Source organism: Argentina silus (genome assembly GCF_951799395.1).
Source record: "Argentina silus genome assembly, chromosome: 11".
Taxonomy (NCBI): domain Eukaryota; kingdom Metazoa; phylum Chordata; class Actinopteri; order Argentiniformes; family Argentinidae; genus Argentina; species Argentina silus.
The window spans coordinates 5,299,307-5,319,791 of record NC_139665.1 but is presented as its reverse complement, the minus strand read 5'-3'; the positions used below and the strand labels follow the sequence as shown (position 1 = coordinate 5,319,791).

The 20,485-nt window shown below is 43.6% G+C and overlaps 1 protein-coding gene across 1 annotated transcript; it reads right to left on the bottom strand.

Moving 5' to 3' along the window:
* Positions 1-275: 275 nt before the first annotated feature.
* Positions 276-18,931, bottom strand: col1a2 (collagen, type I, alpha 2). Its single transcript, XM_083680877.1, has 48 exons — positions 18,803-18,931; positions 18,089-18,172; positions 17,698-17,754; positions 17,067-17,111; positions 16,788-16,841; positions 16,380-16,433; positions 16,123-16,176; positions 15,948-16,001; positions 15,374-15,427; positions 14,941-14,985; positions 14,533-14,631; positions 14,185-14,238; positions 13,765-13,863; positions 13,508-13,552; positions 13,123-13,221; positions 12,858-12,911; positions 12,646-12,753; positions 12,379-12,432; positions 12,007-12,105; positions 11,804-11,857; positions 11,452-11,550; positions 11,241-11,294; positions 11,003-11,056; positions 10,675-10,728; positions 10,385-10,438; positions 10,138-10,182; positions 9,562-9,660; positions 9,175-9,282; positions 8,820-8,873; positions 8,639-8,692; positions 7,642-7,695; positions 7,283-7,336; positions 6,984-7,091; positions 6,607-6,660; positions 6,415-6,468; positions 6,054-6,215; positions 5,765-5,872; positions 5,324-5,431; positions 5,096-5,149; positions 4,743-4,850; positions 4,442-4,495; positions 3,703-3,810; positions 3,410-3,463; positions 3,186-3,293; positions 2,439-2,685; positions 2,010-2,194; positions 1,529-1,771; positions 276-1,281 (listed from the first exon to the last, which is right to left on the bottom strand). Exons 4-48 carry the CDS (start codon positions 17,103-17,105, stop codon positions 1,135-1,137), a joined length of 3,804 nt encoding a protein of 1,267 aa, XP_083537003.1. The 5' UTR covers positions 17,106-17,111; positions 17,698-17,754; positions 18,089-18,172; positions 18,803-18,931; the 3' UTR covers positions 276-1,134.
* Positions 18,932-20,485: the final 1,554 nt, after the last annotated feature.

The following is a 20,485-nucleotide window of genomic DNA, read 5'->3' as shown; positions in this document are numbered from 1 at the left end:
AGACATCGGAACTGAAAATTGTAAATCAACATCAGGTATAAGTACTTGATTGACCAGCCAATAAGTTTACCTTTTGCCTTCTTTATAAGACTTATACAAAAGAAGCAAAGATGATTTAGAAAAGGATATGCATGCAGTTAAGGTCTGTGTGCTCCTGTAGAGGATGCTAGATTGAACCAAGAGTTAAGTTTCCTCTATTTAACCAAAAACACAAAACAAGCTTTCATCTCCAACCTCATTTAATGATATCATAAAACATGAAAGCACTTAAGTCATTGAATGGTGGGTTTTGGAACATTGGACATGCTTTATTTCAGAACTTTTCACAATTTATTTAAACATCTCACATATACAAAATAGGTACAATAAACTTTGTGGTTTCGTTTTGAGAGAGAGAGGCCGCCTAAAACCCATTCAAAAATCAATGAAATGTGCTGTCAGCATGAACACTGGGAGGGGAAAATGAAGAGTAAAATGCCTGAAAAAAAAACCTAAACAAAACCTTTAAAAAAAAGTCAAAACCAGACAAACATCAGATTTAGGAATATTCCACCTGCTTAAAATGGGGATTATCAGGGGGGGGCTGTGCAAGACTCCTCAAAGTCAATACAAAGTAATACAGTGAAAGTGGTTTCCTCCACAGCTGCATATTAGCACCATAGATCTCTGCTTCAAGTAATTGAGCACCTTTGAACAGGACAGAGCTTGAAGCCTTAGAACATAACATCTAAGCTGTGGATCAGGTATTTCAATATTATTTTCTAAAATACAGGCATGAGGTAGTTTAAACCTTTTTTTGGAAATTGTGGTTTTAAACCTCCTCTTTGGAAGATATACAAAGACCACAAAGGGATGCATACGTTCAGCGTTTTTATTACACTTCTTTTATTTTTTACAAAATGATGACATGTCCCACAACATGGTGTTTTCCTGCGTCTCTTTGGGTTGCTGTATTAATTTGCATTGCACAACGCTCCGTTCAGTCCATTGGTCCCCTCCGATAGGGCCCAGCTTAAGCAAGTGGATGTGCAGAGGAAATCAGCATTCAGTATAAAAAACAACACGGAAAGAAGGGCAGAGATTTTCTTTTTTCTTTCTTTCTCTCTTTTTTTTTTTAATTTATCATGAGTCTATTTATTTGAAACAGACTGGGCCAATGTCCAAACCAAACTCCTGCTCAGCTCCACCAATGTCCAAAGGTGCAATGTCGAGGATGGGGAGGCGAGATGGTTTATTTGTTCTGTATTCAATGACTGTCTTGCTCCATTCGCCAGTGTGTCTCTGCGGAGGTAGCACAAAAGGAGAAACCATGTTTCAGAATAGTGCACTGCATATCAAAACGTGAAATAGAAATGATTCACTTAGGTCGTCAATAAAGAGGCTAGCTCCTACAAAACCATTCAGTTACATCATACTAGACAGATTTATCGATCTGTCATCTCTCCATTGTTAGGGAGAAGTGGAAGAAAGAGACTGAGTAAAAGGGAAAGAGGATGTTGTGAGAAAAGAAAAAGAAAAGGGGACTTACGGTGCAACCGTCCTCGAGAACGCTGAATGTGAAGCGGCTGTTGCCCTCGGCCCTCAACTCCACGTCGTTGGAGCCCTGGAGCAGCACGGCCTTCTTCAGGTTGCCGTTCTCTGCGTCCATGTAAGCAATGCTGTTCTTGCAGTGATAGGTGATGTTCTGGGTGGCCTGGTTGGCCAGCAGACGCATGAAGGCCAGTTGAGTGGCCATGCTCTGGGGGCTCAGGGTCTCGTCATTGTAAGCAAACTGCAAAGGACACAGACATTCAGGGTTAGTGTGACGTCAACATGTCCACCTCAAGCAGTAGCAAACGCCTGAGTCAAGAATAATACACTGCACTACTATGTGAACTGTGTATTTGATTACACATTTAGACTACTCCTATAGGTCTCCTTAAAATTATGATACGGATCTGGTGCGCCAATCAAATACAGATTAGCCAGTCTCATTAGAATAAGGATAAACTCTCTTTCAGTCAACTCACCTCAGTACCACCATTGATGGTCTCGCCGAACCACACATGCTTCTTGTCCTGGGCATTCCTGTACCAGTTCTTGCGGGCGATGCTCTCGGGGTGAGGGTAGATGCAGGTCTGGCCAGTGGAGAAGTCGCAGAAGGCCTTGATGGCATCCATGACGCATCCCTGGTTGGGATCGATCCAGTAGTATCCTGCAGAGGATGGAGAGAGAAATAGTTTGAGTATTGGGTTGTTGACTTGAACTGCTTGAAATGTTTGGGAGAATTTTCAAAGGAAGCAGGTTGTGAGAAATGTAGTATTTTTTTATAGAGGGTTGAGAGAGAGAGAGAGAGAGAGAGAGAGAGAGAGTATTCAAAGATACTTGAGAAAGGAAAGAGAGATTTCAGTGAGTAAGTGGGTTTGGATAGTTCCAAGGCAGACAAAGCCACCACTCACCGCTGCTCCACTCAGGATGGCTGAGTCTGATGTCACGGCAGGTGCGGGCGGGGTTCTTCTTGGAGCCCTCAGGGGTGAGCATGTTCTCAATCTGGGTGTTCAGGGACTTGAGAGTGGCATCCACCTCGTAGTCCTTGGCTCTGAGAGAGGGCTGGTCAGCTCTGTACTCATCGTAGCCACCAGACACGTCATATCCGCCACCCTGCATACCAGCGGGTCCAGGGAGACCAGGAGCTCCAGGGGGACCCTGTGGTCGAGCACAGAGTTAGCTAGCTAACCACCTCAACCTCAAAGGTCACTGAAGTATCATCTCACATTCACCTGCTACAAGCCTAAGCTATCACATGTATCATTGAAGCTCATTATATGCTTGTCAAGACCTGTAAGTGAACCTAGATACTGTATGTGATGAGATGAGTCTATTTGCTTGTGTTTGCCTGCATACAAAGCTTTTACTCGGTCCCCTTTGTTATCAATAATGTCACTTTTAAAACTAAGGAAGCCACAGTAGGTTGACTTAACACCTGACTTACTGACAGACGGACTGACTGGAGGAACAGGTAAACTTGTATGCCATTACCTACAAGTCCAACCAAGGTGCATGAATGAAGAAGATCATTGGATATGTTTGTGTAGACTATTGACTATATACTCTTTGGGGAGTATATAGTCAATAAGTAAGTTAGATAAGAAGCTGACTTCCTGAGCAAGGAGTGTGAGGTGAGAGGGAGGTGCCCTAATACTCACAGCAGGTCCAAGGTGTCCTTGGGGACCACGGTGACCAACGGGTCCGATTTCACCATGGGATCCAGATCTACCGTCCTTACCAGCGGGGCCGTGGAGACCGGCGGGGCCCTGAGAGAGAGCAGAGAGGGGAATTATGACAATGACCAGTCATGTTATCTCTAGGCTGAAAAAAAAAAGAATGCAATGGAGGAAGTGATGAATGTGGTTAGAAATACTGTACTTACTCTAGGTCCAGCAGGACCGGCGGAACCAGCAGCGCCAGTCTCACCAGAAGGTCCCTGTGTGAGAGAAACATTATTAATGCATAAAACAGACCAGGCAGAGGGGGGAATAAGACTGTCACCATCCTCTCTGTACTAATTAGATCTGATGTCATATGCTGTACAGTATCAGAACATAAGCATACAAAAGGCTGGGATGATATATGTTTATGTTATATATATATATATATATATATATATATATATATATATATATATCGCTATTTGTATGATATGTGGTGGTCCTAATCACTCACATTTGGTCCGGACATTCCCTGCAGACCACCATGTCCACGCAGACCCTTCATGCCTCTGTCTCCCTTCTCTCCGGCCACGCCCTTCTCACCACGGGGACCAGCGGGGCCCTGCAATACAAACAGACAGACACAGAATCATATAACAACAACAACAACAGCGTAACAGTCAAAGAGGGAGTATTCAAGCATCCTATGACGCTTGAGAGTGTATGGAGTGAAGATGGGGAACTATGGGTTCAATGGAGATCATGAAGGACAGAGATCAGGAATGACACGGAGAACTGAGAAATGACAGGTGGCATGGAGAGATCAGGAGTGGTTAAGTTGGTATGGAGAGATCAGGAGTGATTAAGGTGGTATGGAGAGATCAGGAGTGATTAAGGTGGTATAGAGAGATCAGGAGTGGTTAAGGTGGTATAGAGAGATCAGGAGTGATTAACGTGGTATAGAGAGATCGGGATTGATTAAGGTGGTATGGAGAGATCAGGAGTGGTTAAGGTGGTATGGAGAGATCAGGAGTGATTAAGGTGGTATGGAGAGATCAGGAGTGGTTAAGATGGCATGGAGATATCAGGAGTGATTAAGGTGGTATGGAGATATCAGGATATACTGTACAGACAGAGCTATATAGAGAGAGGATGGAGAGTGACTAGTCTGATGAAATGAGATATGGAATGACACAGAGATGGGAAATGACACTTGGGGCGGTCCCAGTCTCTCTGAGAGGATGTATACTCACGCTGCCACCTCTGGCTCCAGCAGCACCGGCGGGACCAGTAGCTCCAGTGGGACCCTAGAGGGAGAGGAGAGACACATCAGCATGCTAGAGATAGACAGACTGGAACAGGTGTGATGTCTGTTTTATGTGTATGTTATTTTTCTATAGTAAATGCATTATTGTGGTTTCAGTAAGACAAACTGTGCAGGCCAGGATGTGATAGAGATGTTGTTGCTATTTTAACCTCCTCACATAAACCAGATAAATGTGCCCATCATCGGCCACTCAGAATCAGGTCCATTGTGGGGGGGGTGGCACTTACTGACTCTCCACGATTTCCGGGTCTGCCGACAGGGCCTGAGTGTCCGCTGGGTCCGGGGGCACCAGCAAGTCCCACAGCTCCTGGGGATCCAGGCTCACCACGGTCTCCCTGTAATGTGTCAATGTTCAAATGACTTAGTCAAAGCAAGGGTGTACAGGTGTAAAAGCATCAAATGTATGATATGTATTGTATGTATCGTGAATGACTGCAGCTCACTATGGTTCACTGATTTAATTCTGATCAGCTGAATAGTGTACTCAGTGGAACAGTGAGTGAGTGAGTTAAACAAAGAGTAATTGAGGAGAAAAGTGAGTAAATGAGTAGAGGAGTTGTGCTGCTAATGAGTATTATACCTTGAATCCAGCAACACCAGGACGGCCAGGAGGACCATCGTTACCAGGGCTACCCTGTGGGGGGCAAGCAACACCATGTTAATTGTGTTGTGAATCCTATGAGGGCTTGTCCACCCATGTGTACATCAATTCCAATTTCCACCCTCCACCCACCCTACCCAAAGTCCCTCCCTTAAAGGGATCAATCAATCAATTAATTAATCAATCAATCAATCAATCAATCATTACCTCACGTCCAGCCTCTCCCTGGCCACCAGTCATACCGGGCATGCCAATGTTACCAGAGGGACCACGGGGTCCAGGAGCACCATTGGGGCCAACTGAACCAGGCTTACCCTGAATGGCACAGAGCATCAATGGGTTAACACAGTGAAGACACACACATGCACAGTATACTGTTATACACCTAGTTAATATTCAAGACCTTAATTAGATACCTGCTCATGGGGGAGTACACGTTTTGATTGATTAGCTCTTCTCTAATGTGTGTGTTTTGTATTTAATGTGTGTATTTTGTATTGTGTATATTGTTCAGGGCTCACTAGCAAAAGACCTAGGTCTCAATGTGATTTCCCTTTATAAATAAAGGATAAATAAAAATAAAAATAATATATCTGCTGGGTCGGCCATTTTGAATCATGTCTTTTAAACACAATGTTCTGTACTTACCCTATCACCAGGAATACCACCAGGTCCAGTGATACCTCTGGAGCCGGGAAGACCAAGAATTCCCTGGTTGCCGAGCTGTCCTGAGGGTCCGGAGATACCAGGAGGACCCTGTACAGAAACAGCAGACCAGGATGTAAGGCTGGAGAAACACACCGTACAGCACCATTCACTGTGACACAACAGAGACACTAGCTCTTTGTTTAGATGCATCTAGCTCGCCTTATAGTGCTGCTGATACAATCTATCAGTAAGAGGAAGTAAATAAGCTTCAATAGGAGCATTGACTTACAGCTGGGCCGCCCTCTCCAGTGGGTCCCTTGTCTCCAGAAAGACCGGGGGGTCCAACCATGCCCTGCTCTCCCTGAGCTCCACCAGATCCAACATCACCACGGAGGCCACGAGGACCATCCTTTCCAGTAGGGCCAGCAGGACCAGGGGGTCCACCAATACCCTGTGTGAGGGAAAAGGAGGAAGAGAAGTGGTTACTGAGGTGTGTGTGTGTGTGTGTGTGTGTGTGTGTGTGTGTGTGTGTTAAAAATTATCAAGAATGTTGTGATGTTTTAGTTTCAATTATGTAGCATGATATTGCCAGGGTGCTTCAGAGTGTGTGTGTGTATTTGTGTTCGCTGAAATGACTATGTAATACTCACAGCGGGTCCAGTAGCTCCAACTCTGCCAGCAGCACCAGGGAAACCAGTTAAACCCTGAGGTAAGGGACACACACACAAAGTTCACAAAGGTTACTTAATCACAGAAAGATCGGTGATTTATAATACAGTATATGTGTGTGAGTGTGTGTGAGTGTGTGTGTGTGTGCCTGAATGTGTGACTTAATGACTTACATTAGGTCCACCATCTCCACGAGCACCGGGGGGGCCAGCGGGACCAGCAGCACCCTAGACGAGCAGAGAAAGATAAGGAAGGTCAGTCAACATGATCAAAAGATAAATGGGATTCCCTATGAAGATTATATACTGTAAATGTGAACTGTCTATATAAATAGTTGTTGGTTATTCCTGCTCTGATAAGTTAGACGGGGTAGAACATGTGCAATATGAGATTCAGAGATTCTCACATTAGGAAAAGTTGGATTGCGTTACAAACTGGATCTGATTTGCTTCTGGTGAGGTAGGCTTACACTGTGAATGGATACTGTTCTTACTGAGTGTGCCTATGTCCTATATGTGACTGGAGGGAATGTTTTATCAGTGGGACTTACAGAGGGTCCAGATTGTCCAGCGGGACCAGCTGGACCAGCGGGACCAAGGTCTCCCTTTCCACCACCGGGTCCTCTCTCTCCTCGTGCACCGGGCTGACCATCAGCACCCTGTATAAGACAGACAGCAGAGACTTGGGTCAGAACCCACACAACACAAAGTAGTTGAATGTGTAAGCACTGATGCAGAGATAGGGTAAAGCTGCAAATTAACTTTCTCGATATGAGTGCAATGAGTTTTGGTGTCTTTGTTGTATGTGTTTACTTTGAGCAGTCATGGTGTCAACTGGATGAACACTTACAGGGGGTCCAGCGAAGCCAGGAGGTCCAGCAGGGCCACCCTCACCGCGCTCTCCCTAAAACAGAGCAGAAACACACGGAAAGAGTCATGGGAAGAGGACCTCCATGGAGAGTAGACATTGACAAGCAGCCAAAGGATCAGACACTCACTAACCACTGGTACAATTTAACATGTAATTCCTGATAAAACTGGGCAGACATTTTGACATTTTAATACTACACAGAAGCTGAACCTGAATGGTCCCTGATTGCTGCTCTAGAAACTCTGATTTCCTCAGTCGTTTGCATCCTGAGTGAGATAATCCATTAGATGATGGGTGAATGTATGATATTTGAAGGGGAGGTGATTGTAGGTACTTACAGATGCACCACGAAGACCAGCAGGGCCAGCAGGGCCGAAGGAACCAGTCTCACCCTGGGAGAGGTGGAAGATGAAAAAAGTAAGGGCTGAATCAATCAAATAATGACTTAATCAACAGCTCATATCAAGAGCCAACCATTGAAGGCACACAATTAATTCAGACAAATGTTGGGAGAAAATGACCAACATTTATAACACAACTAATGTTGTCCTTTCATCTAATTTACAAGTCATTGAGACATCCGAAATCAAAAATAAAATAAAAATAAAAATCGTTTATGTCTTGAAGGAATCATTGATTAGGTCCATTCCATCCAAGCAGTGATTCAATTTCATGTCTCCATGTGGTGGAAAATAGGTCTTCATGGTCTGCTTTACAAATGAAGGCTTGAAGTCCCACAGGAGGTCTATTATTATATATCTATTATAGTATTCAGGCTAAAGCATGTTGATCGATGGCAACATTTTATGTTCTAAAAACATGAAATGCCATATCCTGATGGTTGAAGTTAAATGTTAAAGAGTTGTCTATTGCAGGTTTCCAGCCTTTAGAAATTACATCAAATGTAGTGAATTTCAGTGTGTTATTAAGGACTTTCCACCAGAGGGCGATGTTGAGGTTCTAGCTCATGAACTGATAGGTGGGAGGTTCGAAGTCCTTTTCTCTGGAGAGGGGTTTCCGGTTGTCCACTTTTTTCGAAGATGGTCATATTCGACAAGATGTACCATTTCATAGGTTGATCTTGTGAAGAGTCTCTGTAGTCATAGGCTACATAGGTGGAGTTTCTGCATGGTATAAAATTGTAGGTCACGGACCAGAATTCTTGGCCTCCACCATCTTGGATGACGTGAATGATGTGCATACAATTTGCGAATCATCACAAAGGTAGCCCCGTTAGGCTTCAACAATATTGACCACTTTCGGAATACATAAATTACTCTAATTCTTCGCAATCAGCCGTGGTAGTGGTTGAGGGTGCAGATTTTCAGACTTTACCTTGTCACCATTGGCACCAGAAGGTCCAGGGGGTCCGCTAGGTCCAGGGGCACCCTAAAAGAGAGATGGGTATACAGTCAGACTACTGTACACGACAACAGTAAAGCTGAGTTACATCAGAATAGAAATTATATATAGTAAAATTATGAAAAATTATGTCAGGATTATGACAGGAACTTACACGGGCGCCATCTCTTCCCATATTTCCCTCAAATCCTCTGTGTCCACCCTCACCCTGGTTTGGAGAGAGAACACGTTATGGTCAGTGTGATAGAATCAAAGTGATAGAATATACATGTTTTAGAGTGGGTCTATCCTAGTTTTTGGAAGGAAACAACAGAAAATGTGACTCACAATAAAAACCGTCCCATATGCTCCCATTACTCATGCACTGTTATACTAATAGAGCCCCCCCCGTGTGCAAAATGTATTAACAGCCATGGCTCCAATGGTACTCTTTTTCAAACATAATTTCTGGTTGCCCTGTTGATGGAGTACTGTGTGTACGTCAGAGATGGCACATTTTGATTACTTACCTTCTCGCCCTTTCCACCAGGAGCACCGCCAGCACCACGCTCACCAGGCATACCGCTTGCGCCTTGGTGTCCAGCTTGTCCAGCAGGTCCAACACTGCCAGGCTCTCCCTGAAACAGAGACAATGGTAAAGAATAGTTATGCTGTATCGGTTCTGCTAGTTCCACTGTTCCGGTTTTCAAACTCACCTTTTGAATATGACTTTGATTTGTTTAACTACTTATATTGTAAATAACACAGATTGTGGTGTATCTCTAATATGGAATCTAGCATATGCTCCTGCTCAAAAACAGTTCACCAACACTACCAGTTTCCCTGATATTTATCTTTTGTTGATGCGTGTTGCCACTTCCACTACCATGGGTGCCGTCAGATGCCACTGTGCTTACCTTGCCACCATCGGGGCCAGCAGTTCCAGCGGGTCCACGAGCACCAATGGGTCCCTGAGCTCCGGCAGAGCCAGCTGGGCCAGGGTTACCACGCTCTCCCTGGACAGAGACAGAGACAGAGACAGAGGGACAGAGGGACAGAGGGACAGAGACAGAGACAGAGACAGAGGGACAGAGGGACAGAGGGACAGAGACAGAGACAGAGGGACAGTTAGAAATCTCCTCATGTTAAGGACTACACATTACAAACTACCTATCTATAGAGGTTTGTTTCAGTTGGATTCAACAGTAAGCGTATAAGCGTAACAGTATACTGTATGTAGGTGTGTGTAGGTATCCGGATTGAAAAGGGCGCAGTGATGGTGTGGCAAGGGCACAAGATTAGTACAAAATTAGTACAAACTGTACAAATGCAAGTGTCTACTGTAGATGGACATTATGTTTGTTACTGTATCAATGTGTGAAAACATTGTATATGCAGGGGTGTGGCTGACCAGTATCTGACACAGTTTACAGACGTGTAGGTGGACAGGTGTCAGGGGGGCGCTGTTTCAGTGATGAGAGGTTTGGACTTACCTTCACACCACCAGGTCCGGGAATTCCTTGGTCACCTGCGATTCCCTATTGACAGATGAGAGAAAACAATGTATGTTACATTTCTGTATGGTGAAATTAGTTAAATAAAGAGTATGTAACATTATAATATGCCAATAGATCTACTGTGGATGTTGTGGATTGTTAAAAAAAACAATTAATTGAATCCAATCAAATTGGATAAATTAATGTATTCCTTGATTAACTAATTGATGTTTGTGTTACTCACCCTGTCTCCAGCCTTGCCAGCCTCACCACCAGGTCCAGCGGGTCCAGGCAGTCCCTGTGGAGATCAACATATGAAAACTATTAACCCCACAAACAAGTAAAGAAATGACATTGTTTTAGCCTATGTGAACACTACTGTTATTATACTGTATGTTCTACGAAGGAACAGGTGACTTAAGCTACATCCAATGTATCAATAGAAGAAGAGGCAGTGTCTTTTTCAAAGACACAAACAAGAGGGCAACAAACCATCCAGACAACGACAGAGAGAGAGAGAGAGGGTGGTGTTACCTGGAAACCAGGAGCTCCAGAGGGTCCCTGCTCTCCTTTGTCACCAGCATTGCCCTGTGAATGCAGAGAGAACACTCATCACTGTAGACAATGAGACATTGACATGTACATGGGGATAGTAAACAATGGCACCGTAATACATATACAGTATAAACATATGGATACGTGTGTATCCCTGATTTGGCTAGCCTCCATTATTATAGTATAGCAAGCCACATCAGGGCTAATGTATGTGAATACCTTTGACTCAGGTTGTGTGGAGTGTTTACACTGCAAGCGAGTGTAAGAAGGGTGAATACAATTGAGTTAAAGATATCAGGGTGCTTACAACCACTCCAGCGAGTCCAGCGGCTCCGTTGTTGCCATCAGGGCCAGGGGCACCCTAAGCAGAAAGACAGCAATGATCAGTGATCCAAACTAGTTCAGTCAGAAGAACATATGCATTGAGGAAACTATTGTGCTATTGGTGCAGTACTTATGACACACGTCATATGTAGCCTACAGTAGTTTGGACTATTTGGCTCTGGTCTCTCTGCCATTACAGTTGGTTCAGTGGGTGTACTTACTCTCAGTCCAGTGGGTCCACCGGGTCCCTTGTCTCCGGGCTTGCCACCCTCACCCTGGGGAGAAGAAGAAGCAGGAAGACCATGAGCATGTCAGATGATCATTAGGTTTAGATCCATGCTGATAAAGGCAAGCATGGCCAAAACGTAAATGTTTTAAACAAACAAAACATTTTTTTTTATATCCATGCCCCCACTTTCTGGTTCTACTTACTCCAGGTCCCTTGGGGCCAGGGAATCCAATGTTACCGGGCTGGCCTCTGGGTCCAGTTGGGCCTGGGGGACCAGAGCGGCCATCCTGACCAGCAGCACCCTGAAGCGAGATGCAGAACACCAACAGAGGTCAGATCAGGCACAACACCACTAAGTAGGAGTTAGACATGGGTGCTGGACGATGGGAGTTACCCACCAACCATGTAAAAGTGCTTTGAGGCCTAGTGAAAGCATCTGAATGCAATCTGTTATCATTACCAGCCTCATGCTGTTTTGTATGGTGTGTTTGAGGGGATCCATACGAGAGAAGATGCATGTGTAGTATTTCAAGGTAGAGGTAGAGGTATACTCACAGCAGGGCCTTCCTTGCCAGGGGGTCCACCGTTGCCAGAGCTTCCAGGGAGACCCTGTCGACAGAGAGGACGGGTTGAGACTGAAGCCTGAGCAAATTGTGTGTGTGTTTGTGTGAGTGTGCGTTTGTGTGTGTGTGTGTGTGTGTGTGTGTGTGTGTGTGTGTGTGTGTGTGTGTGTGTGTGTGTGAGTGTGTGATACTTACTCGAGCACCAGTCAGACCAGGCTCGCCAGCACGGCCAGCATCACCAGGGGGACCACGAGCTCCACCAGGGCCAGTGGCTCCACGTGCTCCGGGCATACCCTGGCAAAGAGAATACGAGTCATATACTATATGTATAACAGTGGAGCACTCATTACTGTACATGTGTGAGGAATAGGAACCAGATCAATGTAACAGGTGTGTTGTCCTTTTTGTTTCACTATCAAATGATCATCAAATGTGGCCTGTTGGTTGTGCCTCACAGGATGCTTGTACAGATAGGTCTTTTTACTGTGTAATGAATAGTGTGTCTGTGTGTGTGTGTGTGTGTGTGTGTGTGTGTGTGTGTAAACAAGATAGTTCTTTGATACTTACAATGGGACCAGATCTTCCCTCCAGACCAGGCAGACCACGAGTGCCAGATGCTCCCTGTGAGAAACAGAGACACAGTCATCAGTCAACCACTCACTCAACTCCGGGCAAGATGACACGTCTGAGGGAAAAGGTCGTGAACTTGATCGGTGTGAGTGAACTGCCTTTGTTAGAGACATTGAAGATGTCACTGCCTGTCACTAATCTCGGTTGTTGTACTGTACAACCTAATTAAACAAACTCTTAAGACCGGCAGGGTCTGGCACTCACTCTTGCTCCACGGACTCCAGCGGGGCCAGTTGCGCCAGCCTCACCAGTTGAGCCTCTCTTGCCCTCCTCACCAGCGGGGCCACTGGGTCCCTGAGGACCATTGTGACCCTGAAAAAGAGAGCAGGGGGATTAGAAACCAACCATTCATAAACACTTTGTACTAACACAACATTACAATACGAACACCATACTCCTAACCAGTGCGTACTTACAGGCTCTCCCTTGGCACCAGAATCTCCCTTTGAACCAGCGGGGCCGGGGTCACCCTAAAATCATAGAGAAAGAGAAATGGATCATCAAACAATGTTCATATAGATTTTGAGACCTGTGAGAATAAATAAAACAGATGAATGCCTTGTCTCTTATAGCCAAATAGCCTTCTGACTACAGTGAATGTACACTGTACTCGGTTTATGAGTGAGTGTGTGAAACGTTGTTGCACTGGTTCTGAAGATCAGTGGGTCATCTGGTACTTACAGCAAGGCCTCTGGGGCCAGCGGATCCCTGGGGGCCCTGGGGGCCGGATCCTCCTCTTGGGCCGGGGAAACCAGGTGCTCCAGCAATACCAGGGAGACCCTACAGGACACACCGCAGGAGAGAGGGACAGCTTGGTTACATTTCAGTGACTATAGTGTAAAGGTAATGACACTAAAGGGATTCTACCGTAAGTTATTTAATTCTAAATATGGTGAATCATCACTGATGCTATTGATAATGTGATTTTTGCAGGATCATTACTCAAATCAAGTAATTCTGTCAGCATAACACAAAGTGTACAGGTTACATCAAGATTCATCTGACTCCTGTCTTTTATAACCTTTGACCTGTCTGCTCAACGGGCACCAGTGGCCAGTATACTTACAGCAGCTCCCTTAGCACCATTCAGACCATTGTTACCAGGGTTACCCTAGAAGGAGAGGATAAGGAAAAACAAGGTTTAGGGGAAAAGTGTGTTCTGTATATGGTAACCCAGCAACAGGAAATCAATCAGCAATGCACAATATGACCATGGGTGTATGTTATGAGAGGTACTGTATCTGGAAGCATTGAAATAACTAGCAGTCTGAAGACGATGAGATATTTGACAAGGTGAGAGTTTTGGTGTCATACTGTACTTACAGGGGGACCAACGGGGCCACCGGCGCCATTGGGACCGGGCTCTCCTCTTCCTCCCTGAGGTCCAGATGGACCAGAGGCACCAGCACCACCAACCTCTCCCTGTCACAGAAGAATAACACACTGTCACAGTCACATAATCTAGCCTAATGGCAGCAGGACATGTAGTAAGGTAGAGTCATTCCCATGAGGATACTACAGTAGGTATCAAATGATCCAATGGCCAGGTGAGGTTGAAATGATAGTGAACTTCTTTAAACCATTAATCAATGTGATTGTCTAGGAACCAATTGGGAAATTTTTCCTCAGGTCACAGCACTATAATGGAAGGGAATCTTCTCTTGTGTCCATGACATTCTAATGTGTCATGACATTCTAAGGCCATGCTGAGGATGAGGTGTTGGAAATGGTCACGAAACTCACCTTGGGGCCAGGGGCACCGGGGAAACCTGGGGGACCAGCTGATCCCAGAGGACCCTGGGAACAGGAAATAGAAATAGGTGATGAGGTCAGTGGCATGGGGGTCAGAGGTAACAGTCAAGAGTTACATGGGTGTAAGGTGAACCAAGCCTCCATAGATGCTGGGTTAAGGTTAGGGTTTAGGGTTTTACATTTTCATTCCTGATAATAAAAGTAGGATTTGTGCTCGAAGTTCTATCTGTTCTTCTATCTACTGTAACTCCTACTGTATCTTCTGCCTGGGACCATTCCTGGATGATCCAGTCAGGGTAAAGGGCAATAGACCGTTGGGATCAAAGGGGAGACACTCACAGCAGGGCCGGCGGGTCCAGTGTTGCCATCAGCACCACGAGCACCAGCAGGGCCAGCAGGTCCACCGCGGCCTCTCTCACCAGGCAGACCACGAGAGCCCTAGGTAGATGAAGAAACAGAGAGAAAGATACCAGGGTCATCACAAGACTCAGTGATAAGGTTACAGCACCCTCTTGTCTCCACTGTACAGTATGTCCATTGCAATCCAAGACCATCAACTAACTGGATGTGAATACAATGCGTTTATGCTGAAATACTTAATGGCCTGGCACCTAAGTGCCTTTGGCCTGGCACCTAAGACTGTGTATACTGTACGTGGGATAATTGCTTTCATGTAAAACAAATGAGCATGCATGAATGATGATTGTGCAAGAAAAGAGTAGGTAGTGTGTTTATGTGTAAACTCACCAGCTGTCCGGGGGTTCCATTAGCACCATGAGCACCATTCTCACCCTGAAGGAGAAGCAGGAAGACACATATTGGAAGTATGAGGCCACTGGTGGTTACGTTATGGTGAGTGTTAATGTAACATTAGGACAGTAGGTCTACATTGGGAAGTGGGCTATAATGAAAATGAAAGTGGTACTGTGAAAAGCAATGGGAGAAAAAAGCTGGACTATCGTGGGAGGTAAACCGATCATTGTCATTGGAGTAATCTATCAATGAAGAATCACTATTATCATCTTAATGTGCACTGTCAAAGTCATGTAGTCTCACGAGGTCTCTATACAGAGTTTGGGCTCTGTGTGACACCTCTGAGATAGAACTGTGCAACCTTTTGGGGTGTGACAGGGTCAGGAAGACACGGTTGTGATTGAGGTGGATGATGTTGAAACGTTACCTTAGCACCAACTGAACCAGCCTCTCCCTTGCGTCCATCCAGACCAGTGTAACCCTGGAGCACAAAGATGATTGGTTAGCGTCCTGATCAGTAGCTCTGTGTCCAGATGACATTGATTATCTGATGCGGAGACTTTAGTTTGAACATTTTTGGATAAATAAAGGTTAAATAAAAACATGATCTATCTTCTGGTAGAAACTACAGTAATATTCCTGCATCAGTTAATGATATCTGCCTTTTGCATTGAATTTGAATGTGAATATTCTCACTCAACTCCATAATCCCCAGTTCACTACACAAGGAAGTGTGTTAAAACAGGATGTGGGAGGCAGGAAATAGGAAGTGAGATGTGGGATATGATGCAGTATTGTGATAGGTGCTGTAGTTTTCTTTAACCACCTGTACAATTAATGACTTTCTAGGGAGGAAAGAAATGTGATGGAAGTATTCTTCCTCATTGATCACATGGCATATTTGTTTTGATTTTAGCTCCAAAATGAAGGATTGTATAAGTATACTACAACTGTACAGAACTGAGAGGAACACATTTTGGGAGAACAGGAGGAGTACTCACTCTGTGTCCCTTCATTCCAGGAAGTCCAGGGGTTCCGGGGAATCCACGGGCACCCTATAGAGGTGGGAGAGAAGAGGCACATTTGTTAATTTGTTGCAAATTAACAAATTACTTGTTGTAGAATATATCATGACTTTTGAAGTGTTACATGTGTATTTGATTATCCATCACTGACCTGAGCTCCAGCAACTCCTCTATCTCCAGGCTTGCCAGGTCTGCCATTGTTACCCTGTTAGTGAATAAAGACAGGTTGCATCAGATGTGTAATGGTAAACAACAATAGTAAACAGCTATAGTAAACAGCTAATTCTGTTGCTGGAATTACACAATAAAAAGGCAATCATAAAACATTTTCCATAATTTTCTAGAATGAAAGTGGGGAGAAACTATAACATATAAAAATGGGATTTATGAACTGAAATATTTACTTACATCCTCACCAGCTTTGCCAGGGGGTCCAGAAGGTCCACGAGAACCAACGCCGCCCTTGGAAGAGAAAGAGAGACAAAGGTCAGGGGTCAGGTTAAGGTCACAGTCCGATTCTGAGTTTCAGGGTACCTTTCTGTGAAGCAATATACATTGTATATGCCTTATTATGTGTCCTGGCTGAAGCTGTAAACATATTGTACTGATCTTTGTTCACAGATATGTCTAATCAATAATCGATCTGTTTCGTCCAAATAGACTATGAGGTATCACTGGGTGGGGCTGTATTAGATTCAAAGTATGGATGGGATAGGGGTGTGTCATAAGGGGCATAGGATGAGTTAATATGTCTCTGACAAAGACATTTGACATAAATCTATCTGTGGATGAGGAGTATGAAGAGAGTGCTCTTACAGTCTGTCCAGGCTCTCCGGGCTCTCCAGCATGTCCCTGGAATCCTTGGGGTCCCTGTTGATGAACAAAAGACACAATGATGAGTGATGTCATATAGTTACACATTGATATCCCAAATGTGATCAGTTTGGTGTATAGACAGTTTGGTGTGGGAACCGAAAGGGCATTAATGTTCAACAGGGACATTGTTATTACAAATGATCTATATACAATCCAAAATTGCTTCATCGTTCTAATGTTGTATAGGGTTAGGTATGGTGAGTCTGTAGGTGTACTTACAGAGGGGCCGGTGGGTCCAATTGGGCCTCTAGGTCCCATCGGGCCCTGAGGAGATTAAAAACAACAACAATACTGTTATCAAAATCAAAACATCAAATTGAAGGCACAATCAAAAGTACACAGTTATCAGTGCAGGTGTGTGCCAGTGTTGTGGTGTTTGGAATTAAGAATGGGGCAAATCATCAAAAGTGCATGCAATCTCATCAAAATCCTATCCAAATCTGAATTTTAAAGGTTTAGGTATGGAGCATCAAACTGTATCATTATCTATGTGTAGCTATGGACAGTAGAGAGCAGCCACAGAAGCAGCAGGAGATACTGTATCTACGTGGTTCACAATAGCCATGTATTGTTATTACCCATGATGTACATGAGTATTTCTTCTCATTATTGTATGTAATGGGAAGCAATGGCAGAAGTGCCTTTTGAGTTATCCATGCTTATTATATGATAACAGAATCGACTGCTTTTTGCTTTTGGTAAGTCCAGAGTTGAATGTGATGTCATAGTGAAACAGCAGCTCCAAGCTTGGTGGTGAAGTGCTGGTGATCCAAAGGGGCTGCTGAACTGTCTGTGAGAGATGGGTACGATCCATCGCATGCTGTGTGGCACCTTCTCCACTAAAACTCACTATGGGTCCGGGGCCGGGATCAGCGGATTTAGATCCATCATACTGAGCAGCAAAGTTCTGTCAAAAGAAGAAGACAAAAAGAAGAAAGGCCACAAATGGTTATCATCTGTAATAATACTCTAATAACAATGTAACAACAACATTTAAAGTAATCTCAAGGTTTTTTAAGCTGCCAGAGGTCATGGGGGGGGGGGGGTTCAGGGGAGGGGTCAAGGGGTCATGGGTCAAAGGTCATCAGGTAATAAGGTCATGGGGTCAATGGAATAAAACATGACACTGCACTAGAAGACCACTCTTTGGACTCAAAGAGCACTTGGTCACACACCCTGGAACACATTATATGCAGCAGGGAACTGGTCTGACAATTTTGTAGTGAAAACAATGATCTTACTCCTCCAAGTCCAGGAGGGCCAGGAGGGCCAGGGGGGCCGTCGAGTCCGGGTTTGCCATCTCTTCCATTAGCACCTTGGGGACCCTATAGAAGAGAAATAGAGTCATCAAAAATCCATATCAATGAACATGTGTATGAGTGGAGAGACTCTACATAGGCGACACTATAGAAATAGTCCTGGTGTCATTCCTATACAACTGTAAGGTTTCTAAAATCTTTTTCTTCTTCTGATGTTAGATTTGAAATTATTTCTATTTGGTTATGTTTTTATTGTAATGACCCACAGTTACACTGTCCTGTAACATAGCTTTCATGTATAGTTCTACATTTACATTAGGCCTAACAGAAATAAAATCATGTAAAAAAAATAAAAAATAAAGTTAATTTAATTATATAATAATAATAATAATAATAATAATAATAATAATAATAATAATAATAATAATAATATTTTGTATATATCTGGTTAAAAATACACCCATGGACATTGTTGTAAACATTGAGTGTGTAGGCCTCATCTAAAGAGAGGGTGTGGCCTATCAAAGGCAACAGGGTTAAACTACGTCAGCAAACCCTATCAGAGACATGCATGTGATGACTCACAGACCCCCAACATGCAATATTAAAAAATATCATAACATTTAAAAAAAAAAATAGGAATAGATAATTTGAAGCATTTTAAATTTGTCACAAAAAGCAGTTGTTTGTTCTTACCCTGTCACCTCGAGGTCCTTTGTCTCCTGTGGGGCCCTATGGTGGGAAAATCACACAATCAGACAACAGTACAAAACACCCAAAACTAGGTTATTAGTGGTTAAACATGCCTCTTGCATCGCAGGTCATTGTATTTAATCTAAACCGAACCACTAAATCAATCAAACATAATTGTGCTGATTTTTCTATAACCAGAACCTAAATGACATTCAAAGGTAATCTGGTAAATGTCAAAATGAATTAAAAAAAACATGACCTTGCTGTCTGAGGACAAGCCTGTTAATACATTAATGTTAATGTATTAGTCAACAGCACACACTGACTTGACCTGGCAGTAGACCATAATAATGACCTTTTGACCTGCAGTAGACTGGCTGTGCTTTGCATTTCAATTTGCCACACAATATATGACACATAAGAAATGACATATAAGATCATTTTTGCTCACCTTGAGTGTGTCCTAAATAAAAAAGAAGATAAATAAATGTAAGATTTATTTATTCAGTCTTTTCAAGTGTCTTATGTCATTCAATGTGTAGGCTATATCAACCATTCATCTTTACTCATCCCTGTCTTTTGCCAACACAAGCATATTAGTCATCAATAACATCAAACCATACAGCATGCATGCACATTATCATAAGTCATATACATTTGGCCTACATGCTCATGCAGGAATCAGAAACACAAATCAAACTAATAATAGAACCTGATATGGGTAAAGGACTTAATCAATCTGATTCACAACTGCAGTAGGATGCCTAAAGGAGCACTATGGGACTGGTCTCAGGCCAGAGCCTTGATTCATGTTGCATGATGGAAGTAGGCTATAGTCCAGTGTACAGACACATTGCCCTTTTAAAACACCAAACATCTGCTATAACTACAGTGAAATAATATTCAGATGAGCAATTTGTTGTAATCTCAACTATAACAGACTATCAACAAGCAAAGGGTCATTTTGTAATGAGATGAAAGACTAGTATACATTTTTACAACCTTGGTCCAACCCAAATCCAAATCTGGAATTTCTGTCCTATGTTTAGCTTGGGTTCACATTCAGCTTCTTCTCCTCTATGAGGGCTTATTAAAGGCCCCATTGTGCCAGGCCCCAAGGGTACGCCAGCACAGGCGGTTTTACCTTTCACTGACATTAGCTCTGGCCAATAGGACCCTCACCCATTCATGGGCAAAAAGGAAAAAAATAACTAGCTTCAGAGGTGACGCTCCGCTATCATTGAGATTGCACAAATTGTCGAGAGAGGCATCTTTTCACCGAATATCACCAAGAAATCAGAGCCAAGACAAAAAAAGCAAACAGGTAAAACATTTTCTAAATACTGTTTTGATAGATAGTTTCATGCAGATGTACTAACCGAGACTGTGGAGTTGCAATGGAGAGGATGAACGGGAGGAGGAGGAGAGGGGAGAAAGGAATACTCTGTTAGAACACGATCACTTCATGAGACTAAAGACATTCAATTGAAGTTAAATAATTTCTGTCGCCATCTGAATTCGTACCTAATGAACACAAATAGCTTTTCATGATTATCTATTCAATGGAAGCTGCCATGTTTTCCTTTCCAGAGGGCAAAATAACTGTTTGGTAAATAATTTAGACAGAAATACAGTACTGGCCTATTGTAGATTAGATTGATCCTCTGGCATGTACTGGCACTTACA